Below are 22,007 nucleotides of genomic sequence, written 5' to 3'. Positions count from 1 at the left end.
TTAAGTCACTGTCCTCCATACTTTTGTCCCGAGCCAAGACGGTTTCATTCAGGAGAGGTAATTAGGCAGGAGATGATCGCGAGCGGAACTAAAGGTGCCAGGCTGGCCGTCCGCGCTTTCTGTCTGTGCTGGGAGCAGACGCAGCCTCAGTGAAGCCCAGTGACCTCGACTGAGAGCCTGTGGGGGATGGAGGGGTCTCTTCCTTCTTTCTCTGGTTAGGCTTGCCTGGTTTCCCTGTCTCTGCACCCGCGAAGCACAGCTTTTTTCACTTGAGTGTTGGCCACTGCAGACTTTCTGAGTCTCATCCCTAGCTAGCCTGACTTTCTAGAAAAGCTGTGTCTCCAATGACAATTTCTGTTGCTGCAGGCCTTGTCTTTGCTGCCCCTAGGACGTCGATCACTGGGCTGAAGGAATGCTTTCACCAGGCTTTGTATACCTACTGATGGAATGTTTAGACATATATCATATGTCTGCATGTAATGCATGCATACAAAATACACGTTACACAATGATGTATGCATACATGCATAACATAAAGATAATTCATCCATAAAATGCATACAACATGCATACATATGCTACACACTAATGGGAAAATCTTGCTTGGTCAGGCCGGTTTTTCAATACACGAATAGAAACACCTTCGACCATATCACCGGACATGTGTCGGTTCCTTTGTAGAGCACTTTCTTCCAGTCCTAGCTCTGCTTCAGTGTCTCTGGTTGGCCGTAAAACCTGGAGAAGTAGCGGTAGCAAACATGTATTTATAAGGAGTCTCTAAAGTCATTGAAGCAATAACTACAACAGTCCTCCAAACCTGGGGTTTAAAAACACGAAATCATGTGAATCGACACTTTGTAGAGCTGTATCTGAGCTGATGCATCAAGGGTTCTAGTTTCCCTTCAAATATGGGGATTCTTATGTTACGTGTCTGTGGAAGAAAATACACAGGGGAGAAACGGATTGGCATCTAACTGCCTGCAGTCTCCCTTCCGCATTTTCTGTTGTGCGTTTTGTCTTAACACAGCCGCTCTGTTCTTCGCCCTGGAGTGGGAACGCTCAGTTCACTCTGTACCAGTGCCCCATGAGTGAACATTTTAACCTCAGCTGAGACTGTGCTAAAATTTTCCTGAGATTATTTTGGAATTAGATAAAAACAAAAGAAATTGTAAAAGTATAGAAACTGATGAATTAAGATGGGTAAGTGGAATGGAAGAAAAATACAGGAATAAGGTGTATGTAGGCACAGAGGGGTTTAATGGGAGATGGAGTTGGTGGTTCAGATCGTTGAAGAAGAGAGATCTCGCGATGGTATCAGGACAGTTGGCCAACTTTGTCACAAAAGTAAAAAAAGAACTTAAAGGTGTTCCTTACAACCATGCTAAATAAAAACTGCAGATGAATTAAAACTTAAATGTGAAATGTGTACTCCGTGAGGCAAATGAAGGAAATGAAGGCAAATTCATCTGTAATTCTGGTATATTAAGGACTTTTATTACCACGATACTGTGGCCAGAAACACTAATGGAACATATTGAAACATCTGACTAATAAACAGAATTTAAATTAAAACAATGCCTATCATTTTATACTTCATCTGGCAAGGAATAAAAAAGAGATAATACTAGCATTGGGAAGAGTTTGGGATAACCTGGTAACCTATGAAAAGTAAAAATGTGAAAGCTACTTAATTGAAGAATTCTAATTCTAGGACATTATCTCAAAGAATATAATTAGACAAGGCCTTAAAGAGGTACACAAAAATGTTCATTGTAGAATGAATTAAAGTAGCAAATAATTGGAACCAGTTAAAAACCTCAAAGGGAATGGGTTGAATAAATTATAATTCATACGTACAATGGAAAAAAGTGTGTGTCTAGGGAAATGAAATATGTCCATTTGTAAAGACGTGGTAATAGATTCATGAGCAAGAGCATGTTCTGTCCTATACTCTAAATTTAACGTGGGTTGAGGAAAGACAGCTCTGCACTGGACGTTTAACTCATCGCACATAACACATTCTTATTATTGCTACAAGAATAATCGCCTAAGGACCAAGGCTAGAGATTTATAATCAGATAGGCTTGAGTTTGAATCCCAGCTCTGCTTCTTAAAAGTCAAGTGACTTTAGTGGAGAATTCAACTTCTCAATCTGATTTTCTAATTTGTTTTTTTTTTCATGTGTAAAATGTTTTTATAAGTAATACAGTTTTCAAGGTAATTGTAAAACGTATAAATAAAGTATACTTGGTTTTGTTAGGGACTCAGTAAAATTTGCTATCCTAAATATAAATGTTTATATTGCTCATTTAGATATTAAGTTTATTGACTTTGTGAGACAAGTATTTTAAAATAATGTCCATGGTCTATATTTAATTTTTTTTTTTTTACTCAAAATAAAAATTTCATTATGGTGAGGAGGAGAAAAATGTTCAATCAGATGAGAAGTAGATATTTAAAACAGCTGTACTTTGTGTAGGTAAACCCCACGAAATAATATCTTACTCTCTTTAGAGTTCAGCCCTTTCTGATGTTCTTCACTGTTTCCTGAAACTTTTCACTCCATGCTGTGTGTTACTTCTCCTTGGCCTGAAGAAATCTCCATTCCTCTGCTTAGAGTTCATTTGGCAGGAAACAAACTGCTTCAGCTTTTTGTGAACATGTCTTTATCGTTGCCTTTCAAATATATTTTCTTTTCTTTTTTTAAAATACATTTATTGATTATGCTATTACAGTTGTCCCATTTCCTCCCCTTCACTCCACTCCATTCTGCCCACTGCTTCCCTCCCACATTCCCCCCCTATAGTTCATGTCCATGGGTCATACATATAAGTTCTTTGGCTTCTACATTTCCTATACTGTTCTTACCCTCCCCCTGTCTATTTTCTACCTACCATTTATGCTACTTATTCTCTGTACCTTTCCCCCCTCTCTTCCCCTCCCACTCCCCTGTTGATAACCCTCCATGTGATCTCCATTTCTGTGGTTCTGTTCCCCTTCTAGTTGTTTGCTTAGTTTGCTTTTGTTTTTGTTTTAGATGTGGTAGTAACTGTGAGTTTGCTGTCATTTTACTGTTCATATTTTTTATCTTCTTTTTCTTAGATAAATCCCTTTAACATTTCATATAATAAGGGCTTGGTGATGATGAACTCCTTTAACTCGACCTAATCTGGGAAGCACTTTATCTGCCCTTCTATTCTAAATGATAGCTTTGCTGGATACAGTAATCTTGGATGTAGGTCCTTGCCTTTTATGACTTGGAATACTTCTTTCTAGCCCCTTCTTGCCTGTAAGGTCTCTTTTGAGAAATCAGCTGACAGTCTTATGGGAACTCCTTTGTCGGTAACTGTGTCCTTTTCTCTTGCTGCTTTTAAGATTCTCTCTTTCTGTTTAATCTTGGGTAGTGTAATGATGATATGCCTTGGTGTGTTCCTCCTTGAGTCCAGCTTCTTTGGGACTCTCTGAGTTTCCTGGACTTCCTGGAAGTCTGTTTCCTTTGCCAGATTAGTGAAGTTCTCCTTCATTATTTGTTCAAATAAGTTTTCAATTTTTGCTCTTCCTCTTCTCCTTCTGGTGCCCCTATAATTCAGATGTGGGAACGTTTCAAGATGTCCTGGAGGTTCCTAAGCCTCTCCTCATTTTTTTGAATTCTTGTTTCTTAATTCTTTTCTGTTTGGATGTTTCTTTCTTCTTTCCGGTCCACACCATTGATTTGAGTTCCAGTTTCCTTCCCATCACTATGGGTTCCCTGTACATTTTCCTTTGTTTCTCTGAGCATAGCCTTCATTTTTTCATCTAATTTGTGACCATATTCAACCAATTCTGTGAGCTTCCTGATTACCAGTGTTTTGAATTGTGCATCTGATAGGTTGGCTATCTCTTCGTTGCTTAGTTGTATTTTTTCTGGAGCTTTGAAGTGTTCTGTCATTTGGGCCATTTTTTTTGGTCTTGGAGCGTCTGTTACTTAAAGGGGCGGAGCCTTAGGTGTTCACCAGGGCAGGGTAACCTGGTCGCTGTGCTGTGACGCTGTACGTGGGGGAGGGGCCGAGAGGGAGCAATGGCGCCAGCTCCACTCTCTGCTGGTTTCAGTCACTCCCTCTGCTACCCACAATCAAACTGGGCCCCTCCGGTGCTGACCCCCGAGTGGGTGGGCCCGCGCACGCCCCAGGCCCCTGCGGGCCTCCCCAACAAGCTTTCCTGAGAGGCTGGGAGCCTCCCCCGCAACTGCCCCAACCCCCACGGGTGCCTTCAATCAGAGGTTTGAGGCTTCATTTCCCTGCGCTGGAGCCCTGGGTTGTGCGGTCTGTTTCGTTCCCCCACCATTCATCCTGGTTTATCTATGTGTGAATGTGGGGTCACAGGGTCTGCCAGCCACCACCTTGTGGGGTCTGCCAGCTGCAGCCTGGCCTGCCCCGTTCCACAATTTGCCATCTTGCTGAGTCCGCCAGCCCCCCCTTGCCATGAGTCCTCCCCACCCCGGCTGCCCGTCTCTGCCCCTACCCCCCTACCAGTCTGCATGAATGTTTCTTCTTGATCTCCTTGGTTGTCAGAATTCCATACAGTTCGATTTTCTGTTAGTTCTGGTTGTTTTTTGTTTTTAAATTGTTGTCCTTCTTTTGGTGGTGCAGGGAGGCACAGTGTATCTACCTACACCTCCATCTTGGCTGGAAGCTTCAACGATATTTTCACTGCAACATTAACATTCCATTTTATGAATAAGCATGTTATTTATCTGTCCCAATTTTGAAAGTTAGGGTTTCTCTTTTTATAAGTTTTAAGCTTCTCCATGTACCCATTAGTTTTACGTTCTTTCTTTCCAATCTGGAAAGCATTTCTGTTATGTGCTTCGTTGCCCTGGCTTGTACCTCCAGACCATGTTGCACAGAAGTCACAGAGTGAGCTGGGGTGTGAGTTGCTGATTGTAGGGAGAGCAATTGGTCTTCCACCATTAAGTATGATGTTAGCTGTTGATTTTTATAAACAACCTTCAGCAAATAAGGAAGCTCCCTCCTCTCATTGCTTGTTGAGTGTTTTTTTCATGAAAGAGTGTTTAACATGCCAAATGCATTTTTGTGTCTTTGGAGGTAACCATTTGGTTTTCATCCTTCATTCTATCAATATTGTGCATTATTTGATTTTCACATGTTGAACTTGCCTTGCGTGTCTGGGATAAATCCCCTTACTTATGGTGTATGATCTTTTATTTATGGTGTTGTGTTCAGTTTATTAGTATATATTATGTTGAATATTTTTGCATCTATATTTATAAGACATATTGATCTATTATTTTCTTGTGATGTCTTTATTGGTTTTAGTATCAGGCTAAGATGACTTCATAGAAAGAGTTGGGAAGTGTTTTCTCCTCTTCTGTTTTTTGGAAGAGCTTGTGAAGGATTGGTGCTATTCCTTTTTTAAATGTTTAAAAGAATTTTTACCAGTGAAGGCATCTGGTCCTGGATTTTCTTCATGGAAAAATTTTGTCTTACTACTTTAATCTCTTTACTTATTATAGTGCTACTAAGATTGTCTATTTCCACTTAAGTCAATTTCAGTAGTTCGTGTCTTTCTAAGAATTTGACCTTTTTTTTTTAAGGTTACAGTCATTCATAGGATTGCCTTATAATGTTTTCATGCCTTTAAGGTCAATTGTAATATTTATTCTTTCATTTCCTGATTTTGGTAATTGAGTCTTCACTCTTTCCTTGGTCATTCTAGCTAAAAGTTTGTCAAATTTACCCACCAGTTTTCCCATTTAACTTATTTTGTCATGCTCCCAGCTATAATGTGGATGTATTGTTTCTTTCCGGTCATTACCTATCAATTTTCTCACTAGACAACTATGAGGTCTTTCTGGTATGAGTCATGTCTATTTCCTTTGTCAATTTATGTAAGTTAGACCTGTCATTGCCATATGAAGATTTTTCCAAAGAAGAGTCTCTTTATGAAATGTTTATTCCGATGAATATCTGCTGTTAAAAAATTGGCAACTAGCAAAGAAATGAGTAAATTTCCTCTTATGACTTTGTCCTTGAAATATTTTGATATTATCTCCCCAAATCAAAATCCTCTTGTTTAGAATGGATGATTTACACTAACCCTGTGTCTCAAGAGAATTTTTTCTAACTTTTTTGGGTAATTCCTTCAGATGTACATTCTGCGGTGGAGGTTGGAAGTGCTCTGTTCACTTTCCAAAATTTAAAGCTGAAATGGTTTGAAAGGTCATCAAACCCAGCTCCTTCCTTTTGTAGATGATAACATAGACTTTATTATTCCTCCACAGCTGCATTTCCCTTGAAGTATTAGTAAAATATAGGCAGTTAGTTCTAATTTATGAGCATTAAAGTACACACCTGCATTTGTACACCCTGGTTTGACCACCATCAGCTTGTACTTGGATGGCTATTATGGCCCAGCTGGTATCACTGAATATTTCGCTCTAGATACATTCACAGCTCATTCCCTCTCCACTGTTGGCACCACGTTCTCAATGGGGCCTCTCTCTAGCGTACCACCCAAGTTAGAACTGGCCACGCTATCCAAACATCTCTAAATTCTCCGTTCTTATAGTATCTATTGTGTTCCAATATACTATATAAAGTATGACTTGATTATGCTCATCTGGCTGCATCAATGCAAGCTCCATAAAAGCAAGTGGTTTTTTGGTTCATTTGTTTAGGTTTTTTGTGCCTGTTTTCTTAACTGGTATATCTCTGGAACTTAGGGAAGTACCTAGCACACAAAATGTGCTCCCGGTAAATATTTGTGGAGTTAATGAGTGCATTGAGCAAGGAAGCCACTCTGGCAAGTTAAAGCCGTGCTTCAGTTTTTGACAAAATCCTATCGTTCACCATTTTTGCTGTCGTTCAGTTATAGAAGGTCTTTCAAAATCATGTGATTATCTTTTACTTGTTATGATCTGTGTTTTCTGGTGCTTTGAGGTAAAACATTTTAGAGGATCTATATAAAACATTTTAGACAATTTTTACACTGAGAAAAATTGGGTAACTCATATTGTAAAATTTATATACCTCTTTGATGTTAAGAGAAGTAGGAAGTAATGACTATAGTAGTTTCCTGGGCCTCAGTAACAAGGTACTACACAGTGGGGAGCTTCTACCCGAAATGTATTGTCTCCCAGCTGTGGAAATCAGGGTGTCAGTAGGGCCTTGTTCTCTTTGAAACCTGCAGGAAGGATTCCTTGTTTGCCTCTGATTAACTTTGGGCGGTGGCCGCCAGTCCTCCGGGTTCCTTGGCTTGCAGCTGCCTCACTCTCCTCTCTGTTTCTCTTGTCCCATGTCCTTTGCAGTGTGTGACTCACCCTCTTGTAGAGCTTCTTTTTCTTACAAGGACACCCTTCATATTTGATTAGGACCCACCCTATTGATATCACCTTAACTTGGTTACATCTATTTCCAAATAAGATCACACTCACAGGTACTAGGGGATAAGGCTTCACCACAGCTCAACCTATAATAGTGTCGTTTTACTCCAGAGGGTATTTCTTGCTGGCAAAATGTGCTTTGATTGTGGGGAGAGCCTTCCTGATGTTCCATTAGTCAGTGTTGCCCAAGGCAGGATCAGCGTTGCTCAGCTTCAGTGTGTCCCCAGCCAGCACTAATGTCACTTCCAACGTCTTGCTTTCTTACTTCTACCATACTCTTCTTTGACCTCTTCCTCTCTTTTCTCCTGGTTTGTCACCTCTCACCTGGTTTCACTTTCTTGTCCATTCAAATAGAGTGGTGTGTTATGTCTCCTCTCTTACGGGGCTCTTACCTTACTATTCTTGTTGTTTGATGCATCCTGCCTGAACACCCTCATCCCTGGATACCTGTAATCATTTAATCTCTTTCTTGGGTTGTCAGCATGTTCGGGGACTTCACTGAGCTTGTAAGCTTGTACCAGTGCAGAGTGACACTCTGTTAGATGGCCCTCAAACTGCTTCTTGAGGATCCTTGTAATTCTCCCCTGATTAACCTCCTCACTCATCCTCAATAGAGGCCCTTGATCCTTATTACAGATCCAAATACCTTTGTTCCTGCCTGCTTCCCACCTTCCTTTACCCTTCATAATTAAGTATTTTTGAACAATTTACCATGGGCCAGGAGCTTGGCTATGAGTTAAAGATAGAACAGCAAATAAGACCTATTACTACTTTGTAGGTCTTGCCAAGGAAGTTTATTTAATGTACTTTTATGCTTAATAAGCAGAAGAAAATAGGTGTTTGTGGTACAGAACAAGAAGTGCACTGAGCTGCAGGAATTTATAGGGACCTTTTGGGCCAGAGAAAGTTTCCCACAGGGTACATTTCAAAGCCAAGAGGTTAAGGGCTGGGTTGGGCCAGGCACATTTGAAGCAGAGGCAAAGTCATGTAGAAAATATTAGAGTTCAGAGTGCTTGGGAGGGTCGAGGCATTACAAATTCAGTCTGTGGAGCTGGGGCGGGGGGTAGGGAGGGTGCTAGAAGGGAAGGGCTGAGTGAGTGGGGACAGGTGAAGGACAAGAAATGAACAAGAGGCAGATCCAGCTTCATTCTTGGTAGAAAACATGGCCTCTTACCCCAGAAAAACAGCTGCACCGTGAGGAGGGATTTCTCCTCAGTTCACCTTTGCTACTTCCTGAGCAAAAGCGCACAAGCACCCGACGACTTCCCTATGTTCATGTCTGGTCTTCCCATCTTTTCTCCTATCTCCAAGGAAGGCGCATCCTTCCCTACCCCACTGCCTACATTGCTTGGCTTTTGATCTTGGGTCCAGGTCCATTCACCAAGTTGCCTGGATGGCCAGTTCTTAGGGATTGAGCTAATTGTGTATTTTAAAACAATTTGTGTTGGAAGTCTAAACATTTCTACAGTTTGAATAGAACCTTTTTGGTTCTGTCTTTGTAACACCACTTTAGGCAATAATTAGTTTGCACTTGCTTGAGTTGCCTATTTCTGGCAGAAAGGGTGGAGGAACAGTGTCCACAGGAAAGTCAGAACAAGAGACACAAGGAGCCCCTTCCCCCAGGCTCAGGTGTGAGGGGTGTGGAAGACTGAGGCCCAGGGTGGAAAGGTAGGACCCACCGGTATACTTACACAGCAATTAAAAACATGTATACTCATGAAGAAATATTCATATGTAAAGTATTCTTAGTTTCTTTCTTTATATCCTTTAATATTAATTATATATATCCTTTAATATTAATATAAAATTTAATCTAAATGTGTATCCACATAAGCACACACAGACTCACACATAGACACGCTCTTTTTATGCCCCTATGTCTCACCCTTCTTGGCTCATTTGCCTCCTCCTGCTGCTGAGAGCAGCGTCAGACTCTTCCTTGTACTGAGTTCACTCCACATCTTTTATTCATCAGACACATCCTTGCTCTGCCCCAGTTTTCCTCCAAGGCTCCACAAGGAGCTGCAGCCAAGAGAGTGCAAACGTTCTCTATTACTAAGACAAAATAAACCAGGGAATAGTTAAAAAACAAACACATTTTGAAGAAGTGCTCATTTGGTGAATTGGTCATTGCTCCAAATTTAATTAAAAAAAAACCCACTTAGTTACTGAATTAGCATTATCTCTTATACCATCTCCCATCTTGGCTCTCCATGATCCAAACTCTGGCTAGAATTTTACCATTTTCAAGTTTTTCTCTTTACAGTATAACAAAAAAAAGCACATAGAGGTGGTAGTTGTCTTACATTTTTCTATGCGTAGTCTCTTGGACTGATCTGTTAGTAAACCCTAAATAAATATTTTCTAAATGAATGAACAAAATAGTATTGTGGTTTCATGGTGATAGCTACCTAGCCCTCGAAAGGTCACCTAATGTAATGCAGATTGGACTTGGAACCTGGCTTGTCTGAGAAGACTTGTTACTCAGTGACGGGATTTTGAAATTCTGCCAGGATGCCTTCCACATGTGAATGATTCAAACCCACGGGTAGGAGAGTGGGGAGTCTTCCTCTCAGCCACGCAAATGCATCAGAAATTGCATTGAAAACAGGTGACAATGAATTTAGGGCTGATGGGGTGATAGATTTATAGGTTTATAAACTAGAGAGAAATCTGACTTGAGGGGACTTCTGGAGAGAGATCACAAGTTGGGTCAGTAGGTACTGGCTGAGCTATTGACTTTGACATAAGTCTTACAATGTCTGTGGAGATAAGTATGAGTGAATATCAATGTTATTCATGTGGAATTAGCAGAATATACATATTGGTCTCTAAGAAGTTGAAAAGGCTGTGATAGGTACATGATTCAAAGTTTTCCTGCTTTAAAGGAGTGTCACTTGACTATTTGTCCACCGTTGCTTGGTAACCTGAGACTTCCCGAATTATATACACGTATGTATTTCTGCAGGCTTAGAGCAGTTTGTTGGAAGAATGCAAGATTTTCGATTATACCAAGTGGCACTGACAAACAGGTAAGCGGATGTGGTATTGTAGAGTTCAAGAAGTATAAGGATAAGCACTGAGTTTACTTAAATAGGTCTAGCATGATAGCATTTTTCACGTCTACAGCGTTTGGCAAATGTCACCTAATTAATGTTTCCAGGGTTTGCTTTGGCTTAGTCTGTGGGTGCTGTTCACTAGTGGTACTCTACTGGGTAACTCCTCGTAATATGAAATTGTTCAAATTCTTTACAAAGGATTTCTTCTATGAAATCTCTGTGTTTGAAGAAGTTGTATTTTAGATTTGGGGTGCATTTGTTTAAATATTCTATATGAGGTAGTGTCTGGTACTTAAGAAACTGCTATGTCTGTACCTTTTAAAATTGCTTTGTTGAATTTATAAGTACTAGAGAATGTAGAAAAATGAAAATGATTAATTATTTTGATATATGTGAAAGTCTCAAGAAATTGGTATATTAGAATTAGAGACACAAAATGAATAACTTGAAGTATTGTTATATAATTATTTTCCCAGTGAGCAGATAATTATTTAGACTTGGACTAGCTTTAATGAAGTATTTCTCATCTTGAGAATGGTGGGGGCTTTCTTAGGAATCCTTAAAGGCCTGTAGATTTCCTTTCCGTTCAGAAAAGATGCCAGTGACATTCTGCTTACTATGCTCTCAAATTTCTTTTCTGAATTATTTGATGATAGGAGTATACTGTTGCATGGGTGAGTTGATCTTATTTACTTCTATGAATGACAAAAAGAGAAGAATGCTTATTTGTATTTCTTCAAGGAGGATGTAGATTAGTACGGTGAGTGTCCAGATGGCAGGACAAGCTCCAGTATATTTGAGGAGCATTTCTCTTGAGGCGTTACACTCAGTGGTATGTACGTTAGCCGTATAAACTTTTTTTTACCAGTTTATAGAATCAAGAGAGGCCTGAATAAAGGGTGCTAACATGCTGGACAACATTACTGGGGAGGTTTACTGCCAACAGCCTCATATCTTTGTAGTTATCTTTGTATAAATTCTGAAGAGCATTGTTGCGGGGCTTTGGGGGGAATAAAGTTAATTGTGGGGGGCAAAGATGTCACTGGATAGTCACTTCTGGTCCCATTTAAAGCCTGGTCCAATTGGAAAATACCAATGAGATTTACAGAAGGTGTTACTTTGTGTGATTTAGTAAATCGACTGGCTGCCCGACTCTGGCATTCCCCCACTGGGGGGCTGAGGGAAGGAGTCTCTAGCTAGACCTGGGTAGCCGGTGTTGGCCTACCTGGAATGTCTGGAAAGGCCTCATGTGGAAGAATGCCCATAAATAGAGTGACGAATTCTGATCGAGAGCAGGTATGTTGCCCTTAGTGGAAAAACGGAATATATCTGCCCGAAATTGGCGTTCTTCTTTGACTGCTGGCGGCTCTGCCGACCGCTCTGAGCCACTGAAGCATTTTTGGGTGCCAGCGTCTGTACTGATGAGTCACAGGAAACCGCTGACAAGTGGGCCTGGCCTCGGACCCTTCACCGAGAGCAGCAGCAGATGGGCTCATCCCTGTGTCTTACTTCCTTTGGATACACTGGAGTCCCCATCCATAACTCATTATTTTCTTTATTTTTAAGATTTTATTTATTTTAGAGAGGGGAAGGGAGGGAGAAAAACATCAGTGTGTGGTTGCCTCTTGCATGGCCTCTACTAGGGACGTGGCCCACAACCCAGGCATGTGCCCTGACTGGGAATCGAACCAGCGACCCTTTGATTTGCAGGCCAGCACTCAATCCACTGAGCCACACTAGCTAGGGCTATAACTCATTATTTTCAATGTAGTACTGTTCTCTTACAGTGGTCAGTTTAACAACCTGAGTGGACATTACCTCTCTTTTTACTACAAATAGTCACCATAAAACATCACGTTATTTAAATAGCTTGCTAATCAGACAAGGGATCGTGCATGCTTCTTGATATAAAAATGCAAATACTGAAGAATCTGATGCTTTTTATGAAATGAGTATGTTTTATGTTATGACAATGAGTGTGTATGTTTATGGGGCCAGGAATGAACTTGGTTTTATGTTCTGTGTAAAAAAAAAAAGTTACGAAAGCTAAAGCAACACTTAAGACACATTGAAATAGCAAGACTCACCTGTGACAACTCGTAGAACTGCCACCGCCGTGGAGCCGCTTGTCCTCACTGTCTGCTTCCCGACACCCGCAGAGAGATCCTGACCGTCTTTTCCGGAGACCCGCCCCGACTGCATGTGCAGCCGCACTGCCGCTGCCCCGGCAGCCACCCCCGCGTGCATCCTTTGCAGCAGCGGTACTGCATCCCCAACGATGTGGAGGACACCACCAGCAACCGGGTGTTACGGCTGAGTCCTGACGCCCACCCGCTTGCTTTTGTCAATGACAACGACGTGGGTACTTCGTGGGTGTCACGTGTGTTTACAAACATCTCCCAGCTTGATCAAGGAGTGACCGTTTCCATAGATTTGGAAAATGGACAGTATCAGGTAACGTGAGTTACTTTGAATCCCTGTGCATTCGTTTCCTGTGGGTATTGTAACAAAGGACCCCACATGCGATGGTTTCCAACAGCAGAAGTGTGTTGTCTCTTCGCTCTGAAGATCAGGAGGATGCAATCGAGGCTTTGGCAGGGGCAGGCTCTCTCCGGAGCCTGTACAGAGATGACTTCCCGCCTCTTCCAGCTTCTGGTGGTGCCTTGGTGTAGGGCAGCTTCACTCCAGGCTCCACCTCTATAGTCCAAGGCTACCTTCCTTTTCTCTGTCTGTTCTTCCTCTTTCTCTTGTGAGGACCACCCTGTATCCAGAAGGATCTCATGTTGAGATTCTTAATTACATCTTCAAAGAGTCAATTTCCAAATGAGGTCACATTCATAGGTACCAGGACTTAGAACTTAGACATCTACTTGGGGACACAATTCAACCTACTGCAAAGTAAAAACTGAATCAGGCCATTGACAATTACCTCGCTACTGGGGTGGGGTGGAGGGATGGGGAGAAAATGCAGACAACTGTAATTGAATAACAATAAAATTTTTAAAAAAATTAAAAAAAAGAAAATTACCTCACTAAAGTAGTATATTATAATGCGTGAAATAAAAATATCTAAAATGAAAGTATTCGGGACCTATTTTCTTAGAGATCTGTATCAGAATTGTATGTGAAACATCCCTTGTAATATTAAATAACAAATTAACAAAAACAGGTGCTTACTTTAAATAACTACTTGAGAGGAACATGTGGTAATTATTTCTTGGGAGTAATGTTCTGTTTTCATGTCTTTACATCAAGCTTAATATTGATTTCCACTTTAATGTATCAAATATTCGCGAAGAGGCACAGCTGTGTAACGACAGACCGTGCTGCTGTCACTGTAGGACTGGGCCATCCCTGGATGTCTGGTACATGTTTGAATCCAGCGAGCTCGTGGTTGGATTTATACTGACAGGCCAAACTTAAGACTTCAGTGACAAGAGTTAACTTATTTATTTTCAGGTGTTTTATATCATCATTCAGTTCCTCAGTCCCCTGCCAACAGCAGTAAGGATTCAGAGGAAGAAAGAAGACAGCGTGGACTGGGAAGGCTGGCAGTACTTTGCCAGAAATTGCAGTGTTTTCGGAATGGCAAACAACGGAGATTTGGAAAATTCTGATTCTGTCAACTGTGTTCAGCTTCCCAAGTAGGAATGTTTCTGGAATAATTACCTTCGAAGGCATTTAGGAGTTAATTTTAATTGGCTATGGGATAGTAATAACCCACAGGTAAACTGACTCACCCAGTTACTAGAGACTTCCCTTCACCACCAACTCTCTCAAGGCAGGTTTCTCCCTAAATTGAGTTTTAAATTATGTTTAAAGTTCCTGCAAGGACTTTAGAGTATCTCTTGCCTCTAGTCTCATCTAGGCTTTATAATGTGACTTGCAGATTGCTTAGCAAGTTACCTACATTAATGGAATTTTATTATGTCCTCAAGAAATGTTTTACTGTATTTTTTCTGTGATGAACCTATATTGTTTGTGTATGAAATATATGGACTGTTTTTTTTTTTCAGAATGTCAAATTTAAACTGTTATGAATATGTTGTTCTGGTTTGGTCAAAAATATTAATAGCCTCTCATGATTTCAAATTTCTTTCATCAACAGTTTTACTCCATATTCCCATGGTAACGTCACATTCAGTATCCTAATGCCTGGACCAAACCCCCGTCCTGGATACAATGATTTCTATAACACCCCATCTCTTCAGGAGTTCGTGAAAGCCACGCAAATAAGGCTTCATTTCCATGGACAGTACCATACGACTCAGGCTCCCGTGAGCCTCAGACGCCGATACTATGCGGTCAGTGAAATCACCATCACTGGGAGGTAGGATTTTGATTACATTGTGCTTTTCACTACGAATTTTGTTTTCAAGATTCTTTTCATGCTTCTTTCACACTATATTAGCTAAGGTTTTAGAGCAAAGCATATTCCAAGCTTCAGGTATTGAAATGATTTCCCACTCTAAGATTTCGGAGGGAGATCTGTGAATCTTTTCTGTCGTATAAGTCCACATCATAGAATCAAGTTATAAAGCTATTGGATGTAGAAGTTATGATAACATGGACCTGACTTAAAAGAATAATTGACTTAGAAAAAATAATTTATCAAATATTTTGATTGGCTTGTTCTGGAATGTAATTGTCCAATTTTCTTGAAATCAAAGAGCAGGAACTTGAGTTGTAGTTACAATGGGTAGTACGTACCAGCTAGTCTGTAAGTACTGGGCGTGGTCTCCCTGAGTTCACAATTTTATAAAGAATATTTGTTTTCCTTTAAAGGAATAATCTAATATGCCTTGAGTGATTAATCAATATCTGACCACAGTGGAGAAGTAGGCTGGCAGTATTTAATAAATGGATAGCGGAGGTCCCTCAGAGCCTCCTCTCTAACATGGAAATGGTACCCATGTGGGCTGCATTTAGAATCGGGTTTTGCTAGAAGACTGGTGTGTCCTGTAGAGAATGTACATCCTTTAAACCAGACCAGAGTACCAATCTATAAGCCTTATTTGTTAAGTATTAGCATGATGCAAAAATGATACTATTAAATAATCACCATCTAATTTGGGGAAAGAAAAACAAAACTAATTCACATTTGTTAACTTCAACCTGTGGTTTATTCTAAACTTTATCATCTTAACTATAAGTTTTGAATAGTTTAATTAAATGTGTTCTCTCTGGGCAAGTTTGCCACATGGTTTATACAGGTGTAAACACCCCAGGTAGGCTGGAAGATGACTTCCATCACCCATGCGGTTTGGATTTGGATGACACGGCCGTCAATACTTTAGGAATAATTAAAAGCTTCCAATGAGTAGCCACATGATTAAAGAGACATTGATTTTTGTGTTAACTTACTCACCTCCCTGGTTGAGTTCCCACAGTGGACATATATGCAGGTCCTTATGTATATTCGCGGTTGAGCTGACGTTTCCTAGGAGCTGTCTGACAGGTGCTCACATTCACAGATGTCAGTGCCATGGCCACTCGGCCCGCTGTGACACGGCCAGCCAGCCCTACCGCTGCCTCTGTTCTCAGGACAGCTTTGCCACAGGCCCTCACGTGAGTCCTCTGTTTTACGCATGGGAATCTCAGAAAAGGGGGGTGGGCGGTGAAAATGGTGACTAGGACATCTTTAAACTTACTTTTGGTCTAACTTCCGGATGTAAATAAAAATAAATTGATAAGACCCTAAAACATCAGTGAGTTCAGAAAAAACTTATAGACAAATAAAAGCCATCAATAATGCTGAACATTTCATTTAAAAAGAAACTCAGAGCAGTAACTGTTAAAACCAATCCCAGGGTTTTTTTTTTTTTTCTTTGATTCCTCAGCATTATCATCGTTTATAAAACAACTAGAATTTTAAGGTGTTTGGAGAGATGGCCCTCAAAATGGTCTGATTCCTACATCTAAAGGATATTTTTGCAATGTTTTCTATATAAAAAAAGTCCTTGGAGGCAGAGAGATCTTTATGTATTTGCATGAAACACATTTGATTCATTGTTGACGTAAGTGGTTTTAAGTAACTAATTTGAAAATCTATGGTAAAATGCCTTAGGAGTTAGGTTAGGACTTAGTTTGTCTCTGATGGTCGGGCGAGGTTTTACAGTTGAGGTGGAAATTTCGCTATGTCTCTAGGAATAGGGAGCTGATATGAGAGAGTGCAGCAGCAATAACAATCAACCTGTAATAAAAATAAACACTAAGGAGTCTCCAGTAAGTGGTTTGAGGCAATAGGCTGCCAATTTGTAAGGAAATATAGTCAGATCCTTACCTCGCGGCATGTACAGAAACCTAGGTGGTGTAACAATGTAAATGTAACAATGACGAAATTGATTAAAATAAGGCTTAAAACAGTATTTCTACACCGAAAGCTGGGAGCTTTTATAAGCAAAACATGTGGAATGCAAATAGAACAAAGAAATAATTGTAGCCATGGAGGAAATTATTGACATATTCTGTCATGTAAATATTTAATTCTACATGGTGTAAGTACTAACATGACTGCCGTGTATTGAGTGATGGACTGATGGAAAATACTGGTATCATATGAACAGGTACGGGGTTAAGGTCACTTTACAAATAAAACCACAATGAGATATTCCCTCCTCCCTGTGGGAATGGCTGTTCCCACAGGGGACAATGAGTAGCACCATAAATCAAAAACAGAAGTATTGGCCAGGAATTTGAGAAAAGGAGACCCTCTTGCAGTGTTGGTGGGATTGTAAATAGTGTAACAGTTATGGAAAACAGTGGGAGGGGTCTCAAAAAATTAAAACTGGAACTACCGTGTCAGCAATTTCAGTATATTAATCTGAAGACATATAAAACACGATTTTGAAAAGATACGTGTGCCCTTATGTGCAGCGCAGCTTTATTTACAGTAGCCAAGGTATGGAAGCAACCCAGTGCCCTTCCATAGATGAATGACAAAGCAGCAGCACATTTGCACAATGGAATATTACTCAGCCATAAAAAAGAGTAAGATCTTGCATTTGTGACAGCATGCATGGACCTAGAGGGTATTAGGTTAAGTGAAATAAGTCAACGAGATAGACAAATATTGTATGATTTCTCTAATATGTGGAACCTAAAAGAAAATAAAATAAATGAGCAAACAAAACTGAAACAAATTCATAGATACAGACAGAACAAATTGATGGTTACCAGATGGGAGAGGGGATTGGGAGGAACGGGTGAAAAAGAAGAAGGGATTAAAAAGTACCAATTGCCAGTTATAAAAATCATCACAGGAAATGATGTACAGTGTAGGAAATACAGTCACTAACAGTGACTGTATCCGCAACTACGTATCACATCAGTGAGTACGAGATTTATTGCAGTGGTCACTTTGTAAGTTATAAGTCTCAGTAGGATGTTGTACACCTGAAACTATGTTAACTATGATTTACTACAATTAAAAGAAAATTTAAAATGAGCTAGTAGTTTGATAATGATATGTCATTTTCTTAGTTTCTCTTCTTTTGACTAGTTAGGGGTCACCCACCCCCAACTCCTACCCACCCTCTCTCTTCCTCTTGGTGCCTCATTCCATTTTTTCTCTTTTCTCCCTCTTTAATTGCTCACATTTAAATGATTAATATTTTATGATTCTTGGATGATTTCATGCTTCCCCTTAAAAATAGAGCCATTAAATGAGTCAAAGCTGACGATTGGTTTCAGAAGTCATGTTGGGATTTCCAGGCCTGGTCTCAGGTGGTGACTGTTAGATTATAAACTAGTGAACTAATTAACTCTAATTTAGGTGGAGCATACATTTTAATGCTTCTTATTTAGATATTAAGTGCCTTTTGAAAATACAAAGTTGACTTTTTTGTTATCTTTCCTGTTTGACCTATTTTGATAGTTTATGAATTTAGCCATAAATATAAAAGCAACAAATATCTTCCACTTTAGCAAAATTTGGCAAATGCAGCTGAAGGGAAAAAGTCAATAGACTGTTAAGTTGAATGATTTCTCAGTCCTATATTTTCAGCAAGGTGTTGAAAATGAAAAATGATTTTATAAAACATTCATAGACATGGCATTCTCTTTTTATCATTCAAAGTATTTTAATACATGGGGGACTTAATGTATCTGAAAAAAGTTGTCTTACAATCACTTGGAAATATCCTTATTCAAGTGCTTTTTACATTGTCCTTCTTTTTAAAAGAATCTTTTAAGATAAGCCATTCATTTCCGATTGGAACCAATGTTCTTTTTAAAGATCTGGACATAACCCAAAAGAGAATGTCTTCAATTTCACAGTATTATGCTAGCCATTAATAATATTACTCAATAAACAGGGCTTTTGTGAATTACATTACAGCCATTTGGCAAACAGACGAAAACGTAAGCCTTGAGAATGCGCCAGTTCTCGGCAATTGTCAGTCCTATGAGAAAGTGCTTTTTGTCGCAGTGAAAATGAATGAAGTTGGGAAAAAGCAGGAGAATGATGACTTCAGGAGCAAGTTCATAGATGTAGCCATTCTAGGGAATTTTCTGTATGAAGGTTTCTTTAGTTGTTGGTAAAGTTGATGTCACAAGCTGGTTTTTAAGTTTTTTGTTTAAGATTTTCAAGAAGAGTTTTCATCTCTCTCTCTATCTGTGGCTTCTCTTAATCGGAAAATAGTGTAACCCTGTGTCCATGATCCCCCATCGCCACGATGAGCTCACTCAGGGTACCAATTACTCTCTTTACAGCAGTATCGCTGTTCAGGCTGGTACCGTATGTGCCTCCATCCGTAGCCTCATATCTGGGTGACCTCATTTATGTTAACTACCTGGCCTTCAGAGACATTTGAGCTTATGAACCTTTAAAAGCAAAACTTAGTAATAGAGTGAAACTTACCCTAGTAACTAGAACATACGGTTAATTAGTCCAGGAATAGTAAGGCCAACTGTCTGTTTTGTAGCCCCATTGGTGAATCCTATTACTTCCATCAGTCATAAAATTTTAAAAATTACAAATAACCAAAAAAATTGATTAAAAATCTATTACCAAAGACCTCTCTGATCCTGTGATGAACTTCCAGCCACACATACTCTTTTCTAGTACTGTCTTTAAGGCCTTGATGTGTGATGCACATCATAATAACAATGGTATACTTCATTAGTACAGAATAATTTTAGAGTATTTGTTACATTCCTGTCCCTGCAATGGCTGAAGCAATGAATAATTAACTTACCGATTCCATTTTAGGATTAAATTAGAGCAAAAAAAAATCCTAGGAGACTAGATACTATTTAATAATTTTTAAGCAGAGTTGAACACTTCAAAGTAGAATTCAGGATTACATGGTATTGAACTTGTATGAATCACTTGATAAGAATGATTACATCATTTTACATGATGAGACTAATTTTGGGGGGGTGGGTAACACATCACTGTTATCTGTACCTGGATTTTAAAATTTATGTAAATTTTAGTTTGAGATAATTGCAAATTCATATCCAATTGTAAGAAATATTGCAAAAGAGATTTTGTGTACCCTTTACCCAATTTAACCCATGTTAACATCCTATAAAACTACTTTATAAATCAACTTTCCCGAAGTATGATTTGCATACAGTAAAATGCACCCATTTAAAATGTACGGATTGATGAGTTTTGGCAAATGTGTAATCCTGTGTGACCACCATCCTCACCTTCCCCTCCACCCTTGGTCCTGGGAAACCACAAATCTGCTTCCCATCACTATAAATAGTTCTGCCATGATATCAAATTTTAGATCATGGGGTTATTCAATCTGAATTATTTTGGTACACAGGCTTCCAAATCCCTCCCTTCTACTTCCCTTGCTCTTTTTTGGATCATTTCCTAACTAGTTGTGCTAGTAGCTTAATTGAAATACAGGACCTCTGACCCCTGCTCAGAAGGTCCACTGTAACTGTCAGGAAACCTTAGTTAAGTTCATAAACATGCACTGCAGCCATGAAGCGGGAGTGTGGGTGTGTATTGTCCATGACCACCAGCATGGGTGCGCAGCTACACCACACCTATCTTTTATCAAGTGCTTTCTTTACCTGTTCTAAGACTTCCAGTGTTGATAGCATCTAGCTTTCAGAAAAGGGTTATCCATTGAAACTTGCATCCTTGGGATTTTTCATTTTCCTTTAATCGCCATCTTCCCCTTTCAGGGGCTCTAAGCCAGGAGTGATGCAATGATCTGCACCTCTGCCAAGCACGGGTGCTTTGTTGGCCACTTAGCTATTCTTTCATCATTTCGTGACATCATTACCTGCAAGGGTGGCCAAGCGTTCACAGAGCAATTTATTAGCAGCCACGAAGACTTCTCTTATTCTTTGGCTCTGATTTGTGACCCTTTTATAACATTCATCATGGCTTTTATGAATTAACTACAATCGAACTATCAATATGCATTTTTGTTAGTATTATGAATCGCCGAGCCAGCTTAGAACATTTTATATAATAAGCCTTCCTACCTACCATTCAGTAATTGGATGGTGGAACATCACACTCTATGCTGCTTATTATGTAAATGAATATTTCCTGTTACAGAAAGAGCACGTTCATTTAGAGCAGTGAAGTCTGTAAGTATGAGTCACCGTGACTAACTTGTGTCATATTTTTACGAAACATCGAGCTGTACCACTTGTGTGTTCTCTTTGCTCCCAGAAAGATTTTACTTTAAATGTTTTTCTTTTATATTATAATTTTTGTAATACTGATGAATTCATTTTTAGTACTATTGTTCAGGCAGTTCATATTACAGATTCTACATTAGATGTACAATTAGTGGGTCAAGGTCAAGCATTTCATTTAATCTCTGATACATGGTGATATTATTAATCTTAGAAAAACATTTGCACTAGTAATTTCCCTGAGAGTGAGATGTACATAAGTGCATTTAAAATGTAAGTTAAAAACATTAAAAGGAGGTTAAGAGTATGGGGATATTTTGAGACAGATTTATAGAAGTAGCAAATAGAGATAATGAAAATAGACAAATAATGAAAAATGATATGGTAAGGGATAATGGTAAAGGCTTTTCCAAAGTTGAGGAATGACATGATTCTTTGGAATTCTAAGTAGACTTAGAGAAATAAATACATATGTAGGTAAGATATAATAATTCTGCTGATCACCAAAGACCAAGAGTAGATCCTAAAAATAGCCAGAGAGAAAAAGCCAAATCTTTTATAGACCTGAATTTTTAAGAAATTGTGGTATTAGATTTCTCAAGCCACAATGGAATATTGTGAACCACTACCTTTGAAGTGCAGAAAGAAAGTAACCAACCAAACTTAGCATATTCTATTTGTAGCTAGACTATCAGTTAAAAGCAAGGGAGAAAAACAATACATTTTTCATCTAACACCAGTAGATTCTCACTAAAGGGGAGATATATGTACATATATATATATAAAACTTTTGTAATACTGATGTATATATACTGTATAATACTGATGGATATATATGTGTGTATATATATATCCTTTAAAATTTATATATATAATATATATAATAATAATTATATATATTCATGACTAAATATAATGGCCCCAGAAAAAATAAGTCCTATATGCAAGGAGGA

General features: G+C 39.2%; 1 protein-coding gene across 1 annotated transcript in view; it reads left to right on the top strand.

Moving 5' to 3' along the window:
* The window catches only part of USH2A (usherin), a 499,855-nt gene that overhangs the window by 41,620 nt on the left and 436,228 nt on the right, over window positions 1-22,007 (top strand). Inside the window, exons 5-9 of the mRNA XM_053912470.1 lie at window positions 10,350-10,413; window positions 12,600-12,894; window positions 13,900-14,084; window positions 14,549-14,770; window positions 15,915-16,008. Of these exons, the coding sequence (XP_053768445.1) occupies window positions 10,350-10,413; window positions 12,600-12,894; window positions 13,900-14,084; window positions 14,549-14,770; window positions 15,915-16,008 (860 nt within the window). The remainder of the gene's footprint in view (window positions 1-10,349; window positions 10,414-12,599; window positions 12,895-13,899; window positions 14,085-14,548; window positions 14,771-15,914; window positions 16,009-22,007) is intronic.

Source organism: Desmodus rotundus, chromosome 10, assembly GCF_022682495.2.
Source record: "Desmodus rotundus isolate HL8 chromosome 10, HLdesRot8A.1, whole genome shotgun sequence".
In the NCBI taxonomy this organism is placed as follows: Eukaryota; Metazoa; Chordata; class Mammalia; order Chiroptera; family Phyllostomidae; genus Desmodus; species Desmodus rotundus.
The sequence above is the reverse complement of the archived record's forward strand: the minus strand, read 5'-3'. Positions and strand labels throughout refer to the sequence as shown.